Source organism: Glandiceps talaboti, chromosome 9 (assembly GCF_964340395.1).
Source record: "Glandiceps talaboti chromosome 9, keGlaTala1.1, whole genome shotgun sequence".
Lineage (NCBI taxonomy): Eukaryota > Metazoa > Hemichordata > Enteropneusta > Spengelidae > Glandiceps > Glandiceps talaboti.
The window spans coordinates 11,872,079-11,891,815 of NC_135557.1; the positions used below are offsets into that span (position 1 = coordinate 11,872,079).

General features: G+C 33.4%; 1 protein-coding gene across 1 annotated transcript in view; it reads left to right on the forward strand.

The window, feature by feature from the left end:
• LOC144439677 (beta-secretase 1-like) overlaps nucleotides 1-16,728 on the forward strand; it is a 29,618-nt gene extending 12,890 nt beyond the window's left edge. The window contains exons 2-10 of the mRNA XM_078128912.1: nucleotides 607-695; nucleotides 1,337-1,553; nucleotides 2,905-3,030; nucleotides 3,839-3,973; nucleotides 5,772-5,873; nucleotides 6,764-6,910; nucleotides 7,434-7,605; nucleotides 8,385-8,435; nucleotides 8,906-16,728. Of these exons, the coding sequence (XP_077985038.1) occupies nucleotides 607-695; nucleotides 1,337-1,553; nucleotides 2,905-3,030; nucleotides 3,839-3,973; nucleotides 5,772-5,873; nucleotides 6,764-6,910; nucleotides 7,434-7,605; nucleotides 8,385-8,435; nucleotides 8,906-9,087 (1,221 nt within the window). The 3' untranslated portion in view covers nucleotides 9,088-16,728. The remainder of the gene's footprint in view (nucleotides 1-606; nucleotides 696-1,336; nucleotides 1,554-2,904; nucleotides 3,031-3,838; nucleotides 3,974-5,771; nucleotides 5,874-6,763; nucleotides 6,911-7,433; nucleotides 7,606-8,384; nucleotides 8,436-8,905) is intronic.
• Nucleotides 16,729-19,737: the final 3,009 nt, after the last annotated feature.

The window sequence follows — 19,737 nt, forward strand, 5'->3', positions numbered from 1 at the left end:
ACAGTACGCATACACATAGATGTACAGGACTGGTTCTGAGTGTCTACAAGAAATTCTGTTATTTATTTGACAATGTTTACTCAGACTTTGACATCAATCAGGAAGATGTACATGTACCACACAGGTGACCAACACCAACATGTACATGTACACAATGTAGACCTGTCAGTACAGCCTGTAATTTGTGAAGAATTTCAGTGTGCATTAATTTTTGGTGACAGCAGCTTAGTTGTCAGTGCATGCTGTCATTATTACAGCTTACAGGCCTGGGTGATTTTATTGACATCAGGTGTACTACATGTATATGTATGCAGGGCTCCCCACAAAATTTACTGTACCATGTGTATACAAATCTATTCAAATTTTGCCTATGTGCATGTGCATGACTGTACAAGGATGTTTTCCTCATCACATGGGGTCCCTAATACTGGGGTTTCCCCAAAATTCATAGGAAAAAATAATATATTTTTTAATCGAAATCTATTAAAATTTTATTTTCTGTTCATTGTATATGCACTTTTGTACCCCTATTGCTACCCCTACCAATATCATGTCTGCCAACACATCGAATAATCTGTCAATTGTTGTAACATTTCTATCTTGCAGTTAAATGTCTTAGTTGATACAGGAAGTAGTAATTTTGCAGTTGCCTCTGAACCTCACAGTTTTATCACCACATACTTTGACAGAAAAAGGTAAGTTTTATTGAAAAGAATTTTATATTGATCCAGCCCAACTTTTTTTTACTTTGATATGTTATATATTTTGTTAGAGGAAATATAATTATGTTAACTTTGTACAATTAATTACTAAATATATCTGGTGATATAAAGTCATTAGTGTAACAATGTTTCTATTTATTTATTTATTTATTTATTTATTTATTTATTTATTTATTTATTTATTTATTTATTTATTTATTTAATATTTATTTATTTATTTATTTATTTGAAAGAGTACATACTAATGTACTTCACATATTAGATAGATAGATAGATAGATAGATATACAGATAGATAGACAGATAGATAGATAGATAGATAGATAGATAGATATATAGATAGATAAATACATAGATAGATATACAGATAGATAGACAGATAGATAGATAGAAAGATAGATAGATAGATAGATAGACAGACAGACAGACAGATAGATAGATAGACATATTGAGAGCAGTATACTCAATATAACTTTATATTTGGTCTGTGTTTGTATCATCATTTCACACCATCCTTTCCTATGAAGACATTCTAATCCAGTATTATACAGATATAATATGTTATTCACATACTAAAAAAATGTTTCCTAACAATTCCATTACCTCCATTATCAGATCATCTTCATTCAAAGACAAAGGAATTGAAGTACATGTACCATATACACAAGGACGATGGGATGGAATATTAGGAACTGACTATGTTGCATTGTCAACTATATCTAATGCTACAGCCAATGTACATATAGCCTGTATTACAGACTCAGATCATTTCTTTATTAATGGCTCTAATTGGGAAGGTATTCTGGGATTAGCATATGCTGAGATAGCAAGGGTAAGTTGATTGTTTATTAATTAATGACTCATTTCTGGACTAGCATATTCTGGAATCTGAGATGGCAAAGGCAAGTTGATTGTTTATTAATTAATGACTCATTTCTGGACTAGCATATTCTGGAATCTGAGATGGTAAGGGTAAGTTGATTATTTTATTAAGTAATGGCTCATTCCTGGACTAAAACATATTCTGAGATAGCAAGGGTAAGTTAGTAATACGATGACTGTGGCATATTCATTATTTTTGTGCATGAGTGCTTGAATGTGCAAATGGTTAATGTCCACAGCCATACTTTCACTCACTAGCTGCAAATGCAAAATTATCCAATCAGCAATTTTAAAAAATATACAAATGTTCACTCACATAATCACATTCACATGTGTAATTATACAGGTATGCAATAATGTCTTGTTTTGTACAACAGTGTAAATACCAAGAGTATGTGTATGTGCTTGCTCTGATGCAAAATCACTGGTATATATATATATATATATATATATATATATATATATATATATATATATATATATATATATATTGAACACATATATTGCCTGGCCATGAGGGCTATAGCACCCGTTTATTACACCCGAGGGACTGTGAGTTACCAGAATCACATGCTATTTCCCGAGGCCAACGGCCGAGGGAAATAGCATGTGATTCTGGTAACTCACAGTCACGAGGGGGTAATGAACGGGTGCTATAGCCTGAATATAGGCCAGGCAATATGTGTTTTATAATATACCTCATGCTGTGAACTCGCGGTGGCAGACGACATCGTCAGAAGCTGCCATTTTGACCTGCTGTGAACGCGCGGTGGTCACGTGACTATGTAAAAATTGATGGGACTATTCCCCAAGGGAAGTAGTCATTCTATTTTCCTATCACGTGACTGATTCTAGCGAATCATGGCACAGCATTATCACTAGGTATATTATAAATATATATATATATATATAACTCGGTGAGTATCAATCTGCTAAGACAGTGCTCTATACTGCAGTGGCAGAGCGTAATAGTTTTGGTAGTACTGGAACTCTTTCTTGGTTGTAACTCGGAGTTTCACGCATGGTGCGATCATCAGACAACATATATATATATATATATATATATAACAATTATATATATAAAAAAATATATCTGTGCTGGTACTTTTAGACTCTGACGTTGCACAAGAAAACCTCCCTTTGCAGCCATAAACATGTAAATAACAGTAGCTGTCAGTTAAAATCCCTGCATGTCTGTGACTGCAGTCATGCATTACAATGGAAATTAACAGTTTTGCCTTTATACAAATGTTAACTCTTTGAAACTTGAACTGTGCATATTTTTGTCTTTTTTCAAACAGCCTGATTCATCTATCACACCATTTTTTGAATCCTATCACCAAGAAACCAATATAGACGATATTTTCACACTTCAACTCTGTGGCAACATTGATTTCACTGACACCATTGAGATGGCTGGGACCATGGTAAGTTCAAAAATGTTATGAAGAAAATATTTAGTTAGATATATTTCTACCTTTAGTACACTTGTATTGATTACTGCTATCAACTTAAAGTAAAAGTCCAGTCAGACTTATTTCTGTCTTTAGTATACTTGTATAGTATAGTATACTTGATTACTGATTTCTGCTATAAAGGAAAAGTTCGGTCAGATTTATTTCTGCCTTCAGTACACATGTATTGATTACTATACTGTCAACTCTTAGGGTGGTAAAATAACATGCCAGTAATACTGAAATTTTTACATTTTTTAAGGAAGCCCTACTGCATTTGTCATGTAGTCAGCCATTTTTTTGGATTTCTTGCTAGAGTTTTGGGAAACTTCTTGTGATGCCACTATAAATACCCCAATTTATGTCACAACGACGCCTGTCTACGTCATTGGTTCTGCTATGTTTGAAATATGAGTCAAAATGCTCAAAAGTGACATTACTTTCCTTGGTTTTTTTTTATTATTATTATTACTGCTAAAGGTATATTAATTTTATATTATTTAAACAATAATGTATATACGCCCTCCCAGCCCATAATGGATGAAAGCAAACTTTGAACGACATAATGGGCGAGGCGACAGCCAAGCCCATTATGGAGTGCAGAGTTTGCTTGAGTCTTGTCTTGCGACTCACAGTGACATTAGGGCCCCTTAGGTCAATTACATTTTCCTTGACAGAACGAAGACAAATATTGGTATTGGGGAATAAATATGTAATTATTAGTTTCTGTATTGATATTGAAAAGTAAACAACTGGATCTCTCTTTTTTCTTTATTTTTAGACTGTCGGTGGTATAGACAGTAGTCTGTATACAGGAAATATCTCTTACAGTTCTATAAGGAAGGAGTGGTACTACGAGATCGTCATTACTGATATCGAAGTAGATGATTTATCCCTAGGATTAGATTGCAAAGAGGTAAATTGATTATTTTATTATAAATCATATGTTTCATTACCCTTGAATCTGTCACCACAGTGCTAAAATACAGTGTTACGATTCTGATAACATGACTAGAAGATACAAATAAATCATACTTTGGTACTATATCAAAATGATCCAATAAATTCTAGTTCAGCTTAGCTTTGGTTGAAATTTGCTCCTAATTTAGCTGCATTAATTGGTTGTAAATAAATCCCAATACTTTATAGTTTAGCTAAGAATTTCTTGACTAAATGTTAGATAAGGCCAAATAAAAAAAGTTGTTTGGTTCCGGTTACCCCACCTAGTTTTTCAGGCCGACCCTAAACATTTTTTTATGTATTCAAGAAACATAATAATAAAATCGCGAAAATAGTAAAGTCTTGCAAGAAATAGTGGGTAAGGAAACTGACATCAAGTTAAAAAAGACAATATAAATCTATTCTTCCAATCTGTAATCGCTGTACATGTGATAGGAAGAAATAAAAAACACAGAGACCATTTGGAAAGCAATGGAAAACCTGAACTAGACACTCACTAGACACTCATGAAAAAAAAATGATAAGAAAATAAAATAAAAAATCTACCTACCCCACCTATTATAAAATTGAATGTAATAGAAACCACAGGGGTTTTTTTGTTTTACACCTTAGCTTAGCTTTAAACGTGTCTCATAAATATTTACTGTGTAATGTTTGTTATGCATAAAATTAACCACATGAAATGCATATTATAATTAACCATATTAAAACATTCAAAGTCATTAGATTTTGAAAATATATATTTATATTTTCACTTCTCATGCTTGTTTTCAGTGTTATAACAATATTTTAACATCTTCTTTGCATTTGCTAAACATCTTGGGTTTTTATTAATAGTCAAATTTATCATCATTTATATGCAGTTCTTGTTATTTCCTTTCATCTCATCTTTTTGGAAAATTTGCTACAATGTACAACATATGCTAACATCCTATTTGCATTTGTTCAATATTATAGATGCTTAGTCAGTCAGATATCTAGTAATTGGAATAACGAAGTATTTCATGACACTATTTCTTTTCATCTTTTGTGTAGTTGTGAATACATACTTCAACAAAAGAGGAATTTGCTGTAATACATTTTTTGAAATCAATGTTGTACTTACACGTACCTTATATTTAACCAGATCTCATGAGAAATCTGAACTGTTTTGCTATTTCCTTTCTTTCCTTAGTAATTTCATATTTTCAGGATATTTATAAAATTGATTAATAATTATAATTGACAATAGTGTTATGATATCACTCAGGCAAAATCTTATTAATTTCAGATTGATGGTCCACCATAGTATAGTTTGGAAATAGCTTAGAGCAATGAATTTTTAAATACACTGATGTCATTATATTCATAGATTATTCCCATGTCACATTCATAACATTGTCATGGCAACATTATCTGTATTCACAGGTAAAGTCGTGAGTGAACAATGAATACCTGAGAATGCCTACATGTAGAGGAATTTGGTTAATTCCTGAACATGTTATCTATGTGTACATTGCATTTTATGCTTTTATGGGCCAGTTTATATTGAGATTAAAAAATAGATGTGAAAAAAAACAAAAAAAAAACAAAAAAAAAACAATTGTCTGACAGATATAGAAAATGTTCATCCAGAACAAAAGAATAATCCTAAGTAAAAAAAAAAATTAATGTGAGAACTTGACATTAGGTCCCTGACATTTCAAAATCCTGTACCTTCAAACTGTCAATCATCATGTTGAAATATATTCTGATATCAATTCATTTAATTTCAGTATAATTTTGACAAAACCATTGTCGATAGTGGTACTACAAACTTCAGAGTTCCTGTCACAGTGTTTGATGCAATTGTACACAGTATTGATGATGCTACCGAGGTAAGATTGAAACAAACATTTACAAATATGAGAGAGAGAGAGAGAGAGAGAGAGAGAGAGAGAGAGAGAGACAGAGAGAGACAGAGAGACAGACAGACAGACAGAGAGACAGACAGACAGACAGACAGACAAAGAAACAGACAGAAACAGAGAGACAGCAAGAGACAGACCGACATAGATAAACCAATGGACAGAGAGAAGAGAGGTGGTCAGAGAGTGAAACACAGAGCAATGACAGAAAGCCATGAAATTGAGAGATGACATTAGAGAAAGAGAGATAAGATGATAGAGATCACAGACAAGAGTTGGACAGAGAAAGAGATCAGAAGAAGAGGTATGAGAGAGAAGTATATGCAGCTTTTAGTTTTAATAGCTTCTGATATTTTAAGATCAGGACATAAACAGGGTGACATTTGTGTCTACCTGTGATGGTACATGTACATACCATATAAAAATCCTTTTCATTTTGGTATAGTAAGCATTGAACAGCAATTGCAAAGATTTATTTCCACTGTGTTAAGTACCATATACTATTTAATTTTATTATCAATGTCTGCAGACATAGCCATATGATTTATTTAATAGTCTGTATGATACAGACATTCATGCCACGCCATCAGCCAGCACTCATGTCCTGATAGGCTTGAACAGTCGAACATAGGCATCTGAAAATATTTCAAATAGATTACGATCATGTCAAATTCAGCTTTCATTGCATGAGAGGTTCACTTCATGATGTACATGAACGTGGCCTTATTCAAACACGTGTCTTCATCGTTGTACATGCAGTTGTAACAGCTCCACCATTGTCAGCTCTCATATATTCCTTTGTTTTTTTTATATGTATGTTAAACAGAAAATGATTATTCTCTCTTGTTTGATATACTTAGGTTCCAGTTACCCCAGAGTTTTACACAGGTGCTGAGTTAATGTGTTGGGCTGAAGACCAAACACCATGGCAATGGTTTCCAACTGTTAAAATATCCCTGTTATCAGAAGATACTAATAAAATATACAAATTGGTCATTTCTCCAAAGGTAAATTTTATTACAATATTTCTCTTCCATCATTTCATTTCAATATTATCACATTTACACAAGAAAGACCACACATAGAATACATTGTGAATGAATGAACAAATGAATGAACAAACAAACCAACGAACGAACGAACGAACGAACAAACCAACGAACAAACAAACAAACAAACAAACAAACAACTTCTAATCTGTAAACAACGTTTACTCATTGGGAATTGGAAAAAAGGGTAGATCCTAGCTGATTGCTATCAATGAATGAAGCGTCAATCAAATTTGTCTATATTCTAACTGTGACACAGTAGGGTTTCGGCTGCTGGCTGACATTTATTTACTACACAGATTGAGTACTTTTAGACTGACCACTACTGGGTTGATAATTCAAGTTATTTCACACCTAATATGAACATTCTAAGTAAAATGGGGCAAGTAGCTGAAAAGCTTTTAACTATCGTGTACGCAATGTCATACTTCTACCACCAGAATGATGAGAGTAATAGTGTTTTTATTTATTTTATTTCTAGCAATATATGCGTGCAGTTGATGACGGCAGTAAAAGTAGTGACGATTGTTATAAATTTGCTATTACCACCTCCTCATCAGGAAGTGTTATCGGTGCAGTAATTATGGAAGGATTTTATGTCGTATTTGATAGACAAAACAAAAGAGTAGGGTTTGCTAAATCTACATGTGCAGGTAAGTGTTCTTGTATACAGCAGTGGCAAGCTAAGTATCACAAAGTTATAATACGGTTATCGCTATGTAAGGTAACTACAAAATGTATATCTGACCACTATTTTATAAAATTATTTTCTTTCCTTGTATATTTACTTTTGCAATCTACAGTCTGTACAATGCACCGAGACACATGTGTAGTGCGTTTTTTATAAGAAATAAATAAATAATAATAATAACATATTTTTATATCACATTTGCACCCTTACTCTATTATCACAAGAATTCAAATAAAAACAGATATCCTATTTATTTCCTCCAGATTTTAACAATTTTCTGTCATCTGTGATCGAGTAATGGATTTATAATAATTGCTATGTTGTGACTCACAAGATAAACCTGGTCCAGTGTTTATTCATGTATTTTGACCAAAAAGAAGTACTTGTCTGTTTATATACATTTTTTTATCCGTGACACACTACATCACAATCACATTTTGGGACAAAGTTTTGTCCCTTTCTTCTGAAATCGTTATCAAGTTATACTTACTGAAAAATGTTTTAAATTGTAATTGTTAAATATTTTGTGTAGCTCTAAAAGTAAAAGTACAGAACTGTTTCAAACCATTTAGGCCATCCAAACTTAATTCTGTTTCTAATTGTAAACCCTTAAAATTGATCAGTTTGTCAGGTTTTTTTTTTTTTTTTTTTTTTTTTTTGTCAGTTAAAAACTTTTAAAGCAGTAAGTGTACGAGTACATGTTGGTGATACTTCAATTCTGTCCTCTGTTCTTCTTTCCAGAAAGGGAAGCTACATATTTAACACCACAAGTACAAGGACCATTCCCGTTTGGTAAGTTATATATGTATAAGCATATTGTAGGGCTTCTGTAGTATGGATTGCTTGCAATTAAAAATATAAATTCAGTATTAATCCCAATGAAGAATTTCATTTTTTCTTATCATTATTATTATTCTCAACAAACCTGTCACTCAGTCTACTATTTATGGCAGTTACTGCTCTTTTTATTTAGTACTTTAGAGAAAGTGTGTATGTGTGGAGCAGATGTCATTTGCTTGTTCATGATTGGCTCTGCAGTTGTCTTCACTGAAGTAGGGAGGGTTACTTTTGTGTTTCCCCTCAGATCTGCAAACTGCATGGGCTGAATAAACACACACAAAAAAGACCGACGCTAGGGTATTTAAGTGATGTCCATGAAACAATTCTTTTTTCGCTTTGAGTATAGCGTGGGAAAACACGATATACATGTATTAAAAATTATCGTGATCATTATCTTGTATATTGATGATTTTACATTGCAGATAACAGAACAGATTGTGCATACCATAGACCAGAGACTAACGAAGACACTTTAATGGCTGTAGCCTATGTGATGGCATCTGTCTGTGCACTGTGTATGATACCACTACTTATTATGCTGGTGCAGTGCTACTGTAAAAATATACATAACAAAAGCACTGATAGTAATTATTTAATGGGATAACACTTAAAAAAAAACAGTCTCCACTGTAACTAGAGATAGCAATTATTTATCTTCTGAAGACATCCATCTCCAAAGGTGTTTTGTGAAGAAAATGTCAACTCTAGTGTGCTATTGCCATGGCAACTTCACTAAAAAAACATAGGAGGCAGTCAGTTTGTGATGTCCATCACAGGTTATGAAGACTTGAATGACATTAATACCAAAGTAATAGTTGTGGTATTTTTGCTGCAAAAATGGTTCTCATTGCAAGGATACAGTTACAACTTTAATTAAGACAAGTTGGGACGCTATACAGTGAGGCTGCAAGACAGGACCTTGTAACTGTAATAGGGAAATTGCGATCAAGACTGAGCATGTTCAGATGCAAAGGACTATGGGATTAACTATAATAGTTATCGTAATATCTAACCTGGAACTACCTATAGAATAAACCTCCTATAATGGTCCTGGTAACCATGACTACATTATTAGTGGTTACAAACAAAGTAACAAAATTGCTTACAATACTGATTGATTCATATTATCATCATATTTCCCATGATGCAACATTCACGATATTCAAGACGGTGGGTTTGCAAGTTCCCTATTGATGAAGATGTCTATTGTTGCCATGACAATTGAATAACATAAATGGAGACATTTTGATTCTGATGTTAAAATAATTATCTATGTGGACTAGACCACGTTAGCATGACAATAGCAATATCATCTTCTACCGAAGCTTTTATAGCGGATAACAGAAAATGCAGATTTCATCGGATTGAATATATTTCTTAAGGTATCCATTATACCAGTAGTCAGTATTTGAGAACTCCGAGAACGGGTCTCATTTTAATCATGTGACTTTAACTAAGATGGTACAATGGTACAATTGATAAGATTAATACATAGGTCATGTGCTTCATAATTAAACCATCTTGTAGTAATTTGGAAAAAAATAATATATGAATTATCAAATGTCCTTATAAATTATTATATAAGATATAATTAATATTTTACATTTACAGGTTTGCCATTGGTTGGGCAACATTTTAAGTGGCACAAGCTGAGTTTATAAGCTTTTTACTTAAGTGAAAATACTTGCATAATAAAACTGGTTAAACTATTTTAAAAATGATTTTAATGTCAGCGCATGTTTTCTATAACATTACAGTTGTATTCTGGAGATGCTAAAACAAGTCATTGCATAGAATGGATTTCTTGATCTTTTTTGATACATACAGTAACTCTACATCATCGGATCATTTATCAATTATGTCCTGATAGCAGATTTGATTTCAGTTAATTGCAAAGTGATGGCTAAGTGTGATCCCTTGTAAATACACAGCAAAAACTAAACTAAGCCCAAATACATATAAACTCAGCTTGTTCCCCTCTGAGCAAAATGTTAAATTTAGCCAACTTTTCAACCATTGTGGCAAGAAGTCTTTGCGAGGGTGCTCAAAATTAGGATCAGTTTTAGAAGACCATGCTAGAGTTTAAAATATGGTTGTCTCTAGAGGGTTAGAAAAAAATAAGCAAAAAGGTACATTTCTCAGGTTTATTCATTTTAACGCTCTACATGTATATCATTGTTTCTTTGACATTGATAGCAACTAAAAGCATCAGAAAGCAATTTTTTTTTTTGTCAATTTGTTGTCATGGAATTTTTCTATCAGATAGTCACTTCAAGTGTTTCTTGAATTGTGGGTGAACTATTTGGTATATATGTATTTGTTAATTTATACATATATATATATATTGGTAAACTAAACTCGAGTAACGTACATTTATCGAGACCTCTTTCACATCGGAAAGTCACTGTTTTGCATGCTAAATGTGTAGATTTAGTGTACAATTACAATTTAACTGAATGAATGCTGCTAATTTACATTTACAGAAAAATGTTCTCACTGCCAAATTAAGATTTGCCATATTATGTGTTCTTCAGTTATATTGTGCTGTGTGCACTTCAACATCTCTTTGCATGTACTTATTATGAAACCAGTCATTTTTGGGGGCATCTACCATTGTCCATGAACTCATTACACAATGTAGCCAATAGATGGGTCTTGGTGTTAATATCCCAAGAACCTTTCCACACCAAAGCCAAGAGTAGTGGTATTTTGAACATGAGTCTAGTTGCTAAACCTTCAAACTTTCTTTTGACATGACTGAAGATTGTTTTGCGCCAGAGGTGCAATCAAGGGTGTTTATGCCCGAGTTGTGTGCCCCAAGTAACTCTCATCATTCAGCTTTTGTTCAACAACCTTCAGAAAACAGACCCAAGGCTTTATTACAAGACTACATGAACCTGTGTGGAATTTCAAATTAACAAAAGCAGCTGTACTAAATCCACACCTGAATATCATATTTAAACACTTTTGAGGTTACTGCCTTCCACTTGACTTAAAGTAGGGTGGGTACAGTGAGTTGAGTAGTACATTATTTCATGTTGTCAACTTGACTGATCAGTTACTCAGGCTACTTGAATTTAACACTGCAAGGATTTACAATGGTGTATTTCATTACCCCCTGCCTTGGTGTGAAGAGCTTCATGTGATAGCTACACAAGACAAGTCTTGAAGCTTCTTGGAGAGTACCCTCAAGACAAGTCTCTAGGCTATGCACAATACTACTATATGTTGTATTGTCTCCAGTTTATGTATACTCGAATTTCTCCCTCGATCTTCTTAATTATTGGCTTTCATTTCATCAATTTTCAGATGTACTTCTATATAATGAGATTTTCACTTCAGATCATGCCCAGAATCACTTTAGATCATCTACATCCACATATGGAATCTCATACCTGTACAGCAACACAGGATTTTCATGTACAAACTAGGGGAAATGAAGGCTGGAAGGGCTAACCATGGATGTGAATTGCTTGGCATTATACACAAATATTTCACAAAATGCACATAAAAATCTTTGTTGGTTCCTAAGATTGGATCAAACAAACTTAAGAAAAAGACAAATATTTGAAGGTGTAGTTGGTATGTTTGATTCAAACCATGGAACACCAAGCAAAATTAATTCTTTAATGCACATTACAGTTCCCATCAACTATGATGAACACTTCCAGTCAGGCCTAATAAAAGTAATTGTATGGTTCCAGTTATGCTCAGTTTTAGAATAGTCGGGAGTAGGTAGATATTTTATTTTATTATCATATATGTTTTTCATGTGTGAGTGTGTAGTTCAGGTTTTCCATTGTTTTCCAAATTTTCTCTGTGTTATTAGTTTCTTCCCATCAGCTGTACATGTAGAGCCATTACAAATTCCAAGAACAAATTTATATTGTCTTCTTAAGTTGATTTCATTTTTCGCATCCACTATTTCTCGTGAGACTTCACAATTTTTGTGATTATTTTTTGAATTCGTAAAAAGAATTTAGAGTCGGCATTGAAAAACTAGGTGGGGTCAGGTAATCATAACCAAACAATTATTCTTAGGCTTTATAAAGATGTCCCTGATTGTCACTCCCCATGGCCAAACTCTCTCAATATTTCATCTTTCCAATATTGTTGAAATACTAGTATTTTTATCACTTTATTTCACCACTCTCAGTATTTTGTTAAGTTAGATTTTTATGCAAATTGGTGTTATCTATTCATATTTCAGTATGACACTCTATACTCAATATTAGCTACATATCATATCAGTAATAATTTGTAATTTGCTTCATTTCATATTTTTTTAAAAGTATGTTGCATGTATTTACATGAATTTATCAAACTGTACAACTGACTTTTTACAGATATGCTGCACTGGTGTTAAACATCTGTGGTTTTAATGAACAAAGGACAAGAAACACAATTTGTTTGCTAATAATATGTTGTATCTATAGTGTGTTTTTATCATATAGTAGTAATAATTTGCATACTTGTGAATTTAATTATTATTATTCATTGTATGGCTTAATATAGTACTAGGTACATTGTTCTGTTATTTTTTTTCACAGACATTGTAACAAACTTAAAGCACCAGTACTATTACTGGGTCGGTCACCTGTATTCATTTCACCATTTCTGTATTTGTTTTTAGCACAACTGAACTGAGGTTCAGTAGTGCTATAGGGATCGTCCGGCATCTGTCTGTCTGTCTGTCTGTGTGTGTGTGTGTAAACAACATAAAGTCAAAAACTGCTGAACCGATTGCCATGATATTTGGTGGGTCTATTACCTTGGGTGTCTAGTTGGGAAATTGTTCAAATCAAAATGATCGCATCACAGGTGTGTGATTTGGGTCAAAAAATGTGATTTTTTTGTCAAAAGATTTAAACTCAGAAACTACTGGGCAGAATTCTTTAGGGGGTGTAAAGTAAGATTTGTTCATGACATGATGATTCCATCAGTGATATGCAAATTAGGTCTAAAAATGTGTCTTTTTGGTTAAAAATCTATAATTCCAAAACTATTGAGCAGATTGGGCTGAAATTTGATGGGGATGCATCTAGGGATGTATGGACGAAGATATATTAAGCATACAATGATTCCATGAGTGATATGCAAATTAGATGTAAGAATGTTCATTTTTGGTCAAAAACTTATATCTCAAAAAGTACTTGGTCAATGAGTCTGAAACTTGGCGAGATGTTTCTGAAACTGTTATTCTGCAGATTTTCTTCAAAATATTTTGACAAAATTGACCCTAGCGACCATGACCACGCCCTTTTGCAACAACCAAATGGCAGTATATTTTGGTCAAATAACAACATCATCTGGTAGGCAAGTGAGTAAACATTCAAAAAATGTATGCAAATACCCTAGCAACCATGACCACGCCCATTGCAACAGCCAAACAGTGGTGTATTTCACAAAGATAACAATGGGGTTTAATAGACAATTGAATAAACATTCAAAAAATGTATGTAAATTTGCTTAGCAACAAGACCACACCCATAGCAACAGCCAAATAATCACGTATATTGCAAAGATAACAACAGGAATAGAAAGACAAATGAATAAACATTCAAAAAATGTATGCAAATACCCTAGTAACCATGACCACGCCCATAGCAACAGCCAAACGGTGGTGTATTTCACAAAGATAACAATGGGGTTTAATAGACAAATTAATAAACATTCAAAAAATTATCCAAATACCCTAGTAACCATGACCACGCCCATAGCAACAGCCAAACGGTGGTGTATTTCACAAAGATAACAATGGGGTTTGATAGACAATTGAATAAACATTCAAAAAATGTATGTAAATTTGCCAAGCAACAAAAACATACATAAATGTATGCAAATATATCTAACAACATGACCACGCCCATAGCAACAGCCAAATGATAGCATTTATCGTAAAGATAGCAACATGGTTGGATAGGCAACTGGATAGTTATTCAGCAAATGAACACCTATTGTTAGCATGGACTAGCATATGGATAAACATTTTAAAATACTGTACAGTTGTGCTACAACGCCATTGGCGGTATTTTTAATTCATGTCTTCATGTGTATGTACTCGCTGAGGTATGTATGGTCAGGTAGTGATAACCTCTGTCAGCATCCACCGAATTTCAGTTTTGTTACAAATGGATTAATAATCCATATGTCTTTCATGGCTGTTTACACACTGCCATCAAGCCAGCATACATAGCCCTATCAACAACTAATGGGGTATTTATTCAGTGAATTAAAAAGACAGAACCTTGTCATGTAATGTGTTCAGTATATGTAATTCAAAATTTAAAAAATAGCTGCCCTTGTGAGACTGTCAAGATGCATTTCTGGTTTTCTTTTGATAGGCAAAAGTTACTGAAATGTAGCAAAGTTTTATGGCCATTGGGGGGTTCAAATATATGTAAACCGTGAACGAGGATCTGAGTTCAGATGTAGGACGGGTTTACACGTCACCAAACACCTAGTTAAAGAAATTAATATATTTATGGTAATTGTTCGCATAGGTGTCAAGACAATAGGTACTTATACCATATATGTCTGCAGACATCATTCAAGTTTTGGTATCCTTTGTTTCATGTTCTATGACACTCATATTTTTACCTATTGTCTTTACACCTATGTGAATTATTGTTTGTAATAGCTAGATGTTTGGTGACATGTAAAAACTGCATTATGTCTGAACTCATGGTCCTGAAATCAGTGTCAAATACTTTCTTTATCACAAATCCAAACAGAGTAATTACAAATGCATGACATGGTTCCTTCTTCTCTGAGCCTTGTCACAAGCTTTATAGTAACAAATGAAAGTATTAGTCTGATCTGATGGTTCATTGATATATAATTCTGTCTTTAAAAGCATAATATTGTTGATGAGTGCATAATAGTTAGTGTATTCAATAGCCTTGCTGCAATCATGTTAACAATGAAACTGAATGAAATCAAAATTCGCTTTTAAAACAAATGTGTGTTAACTTGCTATGTGTGTGTCTTCATTTTAACTCAAACATATATTTACTAGAGCAGTGTATTAATTTACATGGATATTGTGTTATAATAATTATTTGTTTTGTGTTGTCTGTTTAAGAGCGTGGTTTTATTAATTTCTACGAATGTACTTCTTTGAAAAAAAATGTTTTATAAGCTTATAGGAATATTGTATGATTTTTCTATATAGTTGCTAAACAAGTAGAGAAACGTTACTTTAAAGTGGCCATATGGATGAGAAATAGGTATCTATTTTGGATTTTTAATTTACAAAACAATTTGATCATGGCTTCCTACTTGAGAAAATCATTGTGAAACAACATATGCCAAGTCCTTGTCCATAACTCAATAAATTACAGATGATTAATAAATGTGTAAAATGTTGCTTATTGTACGTGCAATAACAAACTTTTTACACATAGTTTAGCTTTTTGCAATGTATTCAGTTATAAACACAGACTTGGTCTTTGGTGTTTCACATTGATTTTTCTAGTAGGAGGCCATGATAAAATTGTTTTGTAAATTAAAAATCCAAAATTAATACCTACCCAATCCTCATCCATATGGCCACTTAATTTGTTGTTAAATTATGAAATAAGAGAATATACCAAATATGCTTACTTCGCCTTCTTATAATTATTATCAAAGTCATTTATTGTCATTAACTGCTTGCCTTAAAATATATATATAATGTAATCAATAGACAGGATTGTATTTTGAAGGAAAACAATCACTTGAAGGAATTCTTGCTGTGTATTTTGTTTATTTCAAAAGAATAGGGCCACCCGCCCATCTTTCGACGAAAAGAGGATAAATATTACAGAACTTTTTGGAACACAATGACAAATAAAATAAGGATTACAAAGATAGTAACGTCTTCTCTCTGAGTGAGAACACTTTAAATACAAAGATAGACAAATGAAAAAGTGTAAGTTGATTGCTGGTCAAAAGTAAGGTTATTGCTTTATCTCGTGTTGGGTACTGTATGAAATAATTTGGTATTAGTTCCTTTCTAGGAGACTGGTATAAAGGACAAAATAACAAAAAATAATGTATTTCTTATGTAATTAATGCTGGAATGTTAATGATATCTTTTATCAACCACCCTTAGACAAAATGCCCTAAGTGATACTCCAGTGAATTGAACTTCTCAACCTAGATTTCCAGGACTCCGAATATACATTAAATAATTTCAGGGAATAGTCAGATTATCTTTAGATTTGATGGGCTTGTGATATGTGAGTTTGAAAAAAATAAAATCATAACAAATATTCAACCCAAATCTCATGTGTCCTCTTTATCTCTTGTTTGTGGTAGTTTTAGCTTTATCGCATATCATCTATACAGAGTATATGACACTGTTACCAGATTGAATAGCAACAGACAGGAAAATGCAAAACTAAATATTCAAAACATCTATTCAGGCAACATGACCAAACAAGCATGGTCCATTCATTCCTCCAACTACTCACGGATACGTCAGTGAACAATATTAACTAAAAATCTTTATATAACAAAATTAAATGTATTCATCAAAACGTCGTGAAGTAAATAAAGAACAAGCCATTAAAGATGAAACCCTGTATGTAGCTGCACTTTTCAAGTTGCCTGTTGGGCAGACAAGCACCCGGGCTTAGTAGAAATAAAGATGCACCAGATTTAAACTGAATGCCTTCCGTAAGGGTATAGTCTTGCAATTTCATGATTTATGCAAGAAATTTAGCTCTATATCTGTGATTCGTCAAGTCCCAATGAAAGTTAGTTGTCAAAAATGTTGTTGAAATGCCCGCCTCGCCTCCTATTCTCAGCACAGGTAAGCTTGACATCCTCGACTTCACTCAGCTTTCGTGCTCGTATAGCGGAGTATTAGGGCTATTATTATGTACAACTTATTTGTCTCATCTCAACAACTTATTTGGCTCCTCGACATCTTATTTGACTCGTCTCAACAACTTCTTTGGCTCCTTGATAACTTATTTGACTCATCTTAACAACTTATTTGGCTCCTTGATAACTAATTTGACTCGTCTCAACAACTTATTTGACTCCTTGATAACTTATTTGACTCATTTTAACAACTTATTTGGCTCCTCGATAACTTATTTGGCTCCTTGATAACTTATTTGACTCATCTTAACAACTTACTTGGCTCCTTGATAACTTATTTGACTCGTCTCAACAACTTATTTGGCTCCTTGATAACTTATTTGACTCGTCTTAACAACTTATTTGGCTCCTCGACAACTTATTTGACTCGTCTCAACAACTTCTTTGGCTCCTCGACATCTTATTTGACTCATCTCGATAACTTATTTGGAACCTTGACATCTTATTTGACTCGTCTCGATAACTTATTTGGCTCCTCGACAACTTATTTGACTCATCTCAACAATTTATTTGGCACCTCGACATCTTATTTGACTCATCTCGATAACTTATTTGGCTCCTCGACAACTTATTTGGCTCGTCTCAACAACTTCTTTGGCTCCTCGACATCTTACTTGACTCGTCTCAACAATTTATTTGGCATCTTGACATCTTATTTGACTCATCTTAACAACTTATTTGACTCGTCTCGATAGCTTATTTGGCTCCTCGACAACTTATTTGACTCGTCTCAACAACTTCTTTGGCTCCTCGACATCTTATTTGACTCGTCTCAACAATTTATTTGGCCCCTCGACATCTTATTTGACTCGTCTCAACAACTTCTTTGGCTCCTCAATAACTTATTTGACTCGTCTCAACAACTTATTTGGCTCCTCGATAACTTATTTGACTCGTCTCAACAACTTAGTTGGCTCCTCGACAACTTATTTGGCTCCTCGATAAATTATTTTGCTCCTCGACATCTTATTTGACTCGTCTCAACAATTTATTTGGCACCTCAACATCTTATTTGACTCGTCTCAACAACTTCTTTGGCTCCTCGACAACTTATTTGACTCGTCTCAACAACTTCTTTGGCTCCTCGACAACTTATTTAAGTCAACATGTATGACGTTCTCTTGTACGCAATTTTAGCATCACTAGCTCCCCTTCAGTAAATATGTGCTCTCTTGCACAAACGTCATTTCGCGTCATACAAAATCTGCTGTTACGTCAAAGAGCATCATCAAAGTTTTGTGTAGTTTTTTGAAGAGTGACTGATGGGTTCTGACGATGTTTACCCCAGAAACGGAAGCAAAAATGTTTTAACCAAAGTATACCTTCTAAATATGTTGGAGAAAGAAATCAAACGGAGCTGTCCGAGAGGAGAGAGGACATAATTATGGCTTACCGCTTTATCTCAAGAAGGAAACAACAGAGTATCCGATACACGCGTGTCTAGTCTGTGGAGATTACATTTACTTTGTCGCAGGTACAGAAATTTAAACTTTATCTAAATATTCAATAAGATATTTATTATTTAATGTATTTGTTGTGATCTTGTCCATTACTACTGTCTGACGATCGTTCCGTGAACGTTCACGGTGACACAACACAGTCAGTGTCACTTGTTAGCATGGTCATATTCAAAATATACCATCAGCATTGACGATAGTTTTGAATACTAGTATCGTAAATACCAAATAACACCAATACTTATGACCCATCACCATTCTTGAATAGGATTAAGCTCACAAGCGACTTAAATCTTTAGCACATTCCTGATGTCGACTAAATTGTGTGTTTTGTTTAACTGTTAGTTTTTAGCCCCAACAATTTTCCCATAATTGTTCAGAATGTTTTGGGTGAGATTTCAAGCTAACTGGTTGAATAGTCTGCACATACTTTAGTGTAATTACACGAGTATTATACTGAGGCTCAGTACAGAGTGCAATAGTGGCAAACGTTTGAGTGATAAATAACACAAATTATTTTATTTATATTATTTATATTTCTTTTATTATGATAAATGTCATCAGTGACTGAAAGTGGAATAGTGTTTGGAAGTTTTTGTTTTTTCGTTTACTCAGTTTTAATACATGAAACCAATAATTTTGAAATCAGTCTTGACCCTTTTGAACTTTTAAGGTCATGTCCCCAGATAACGAGCTGTGAAAACGTAATACATGCAATACTGAGCTGCCAAGTGAATCTGTTTACAGGGACATGATGATGATGAGTGATAAATGCCAATGTTGTATATATTGTCACACACCTGGAGTTGTTATTTCCCATTCCATTATGTAGAGTGTAAAGTTGTAGTAGTGTTTATTTTTATTTTTCAAATCCAAATTTTTTTACATTCATTGCAGGTTAATGCAAGCAATAATATCCAAACTGA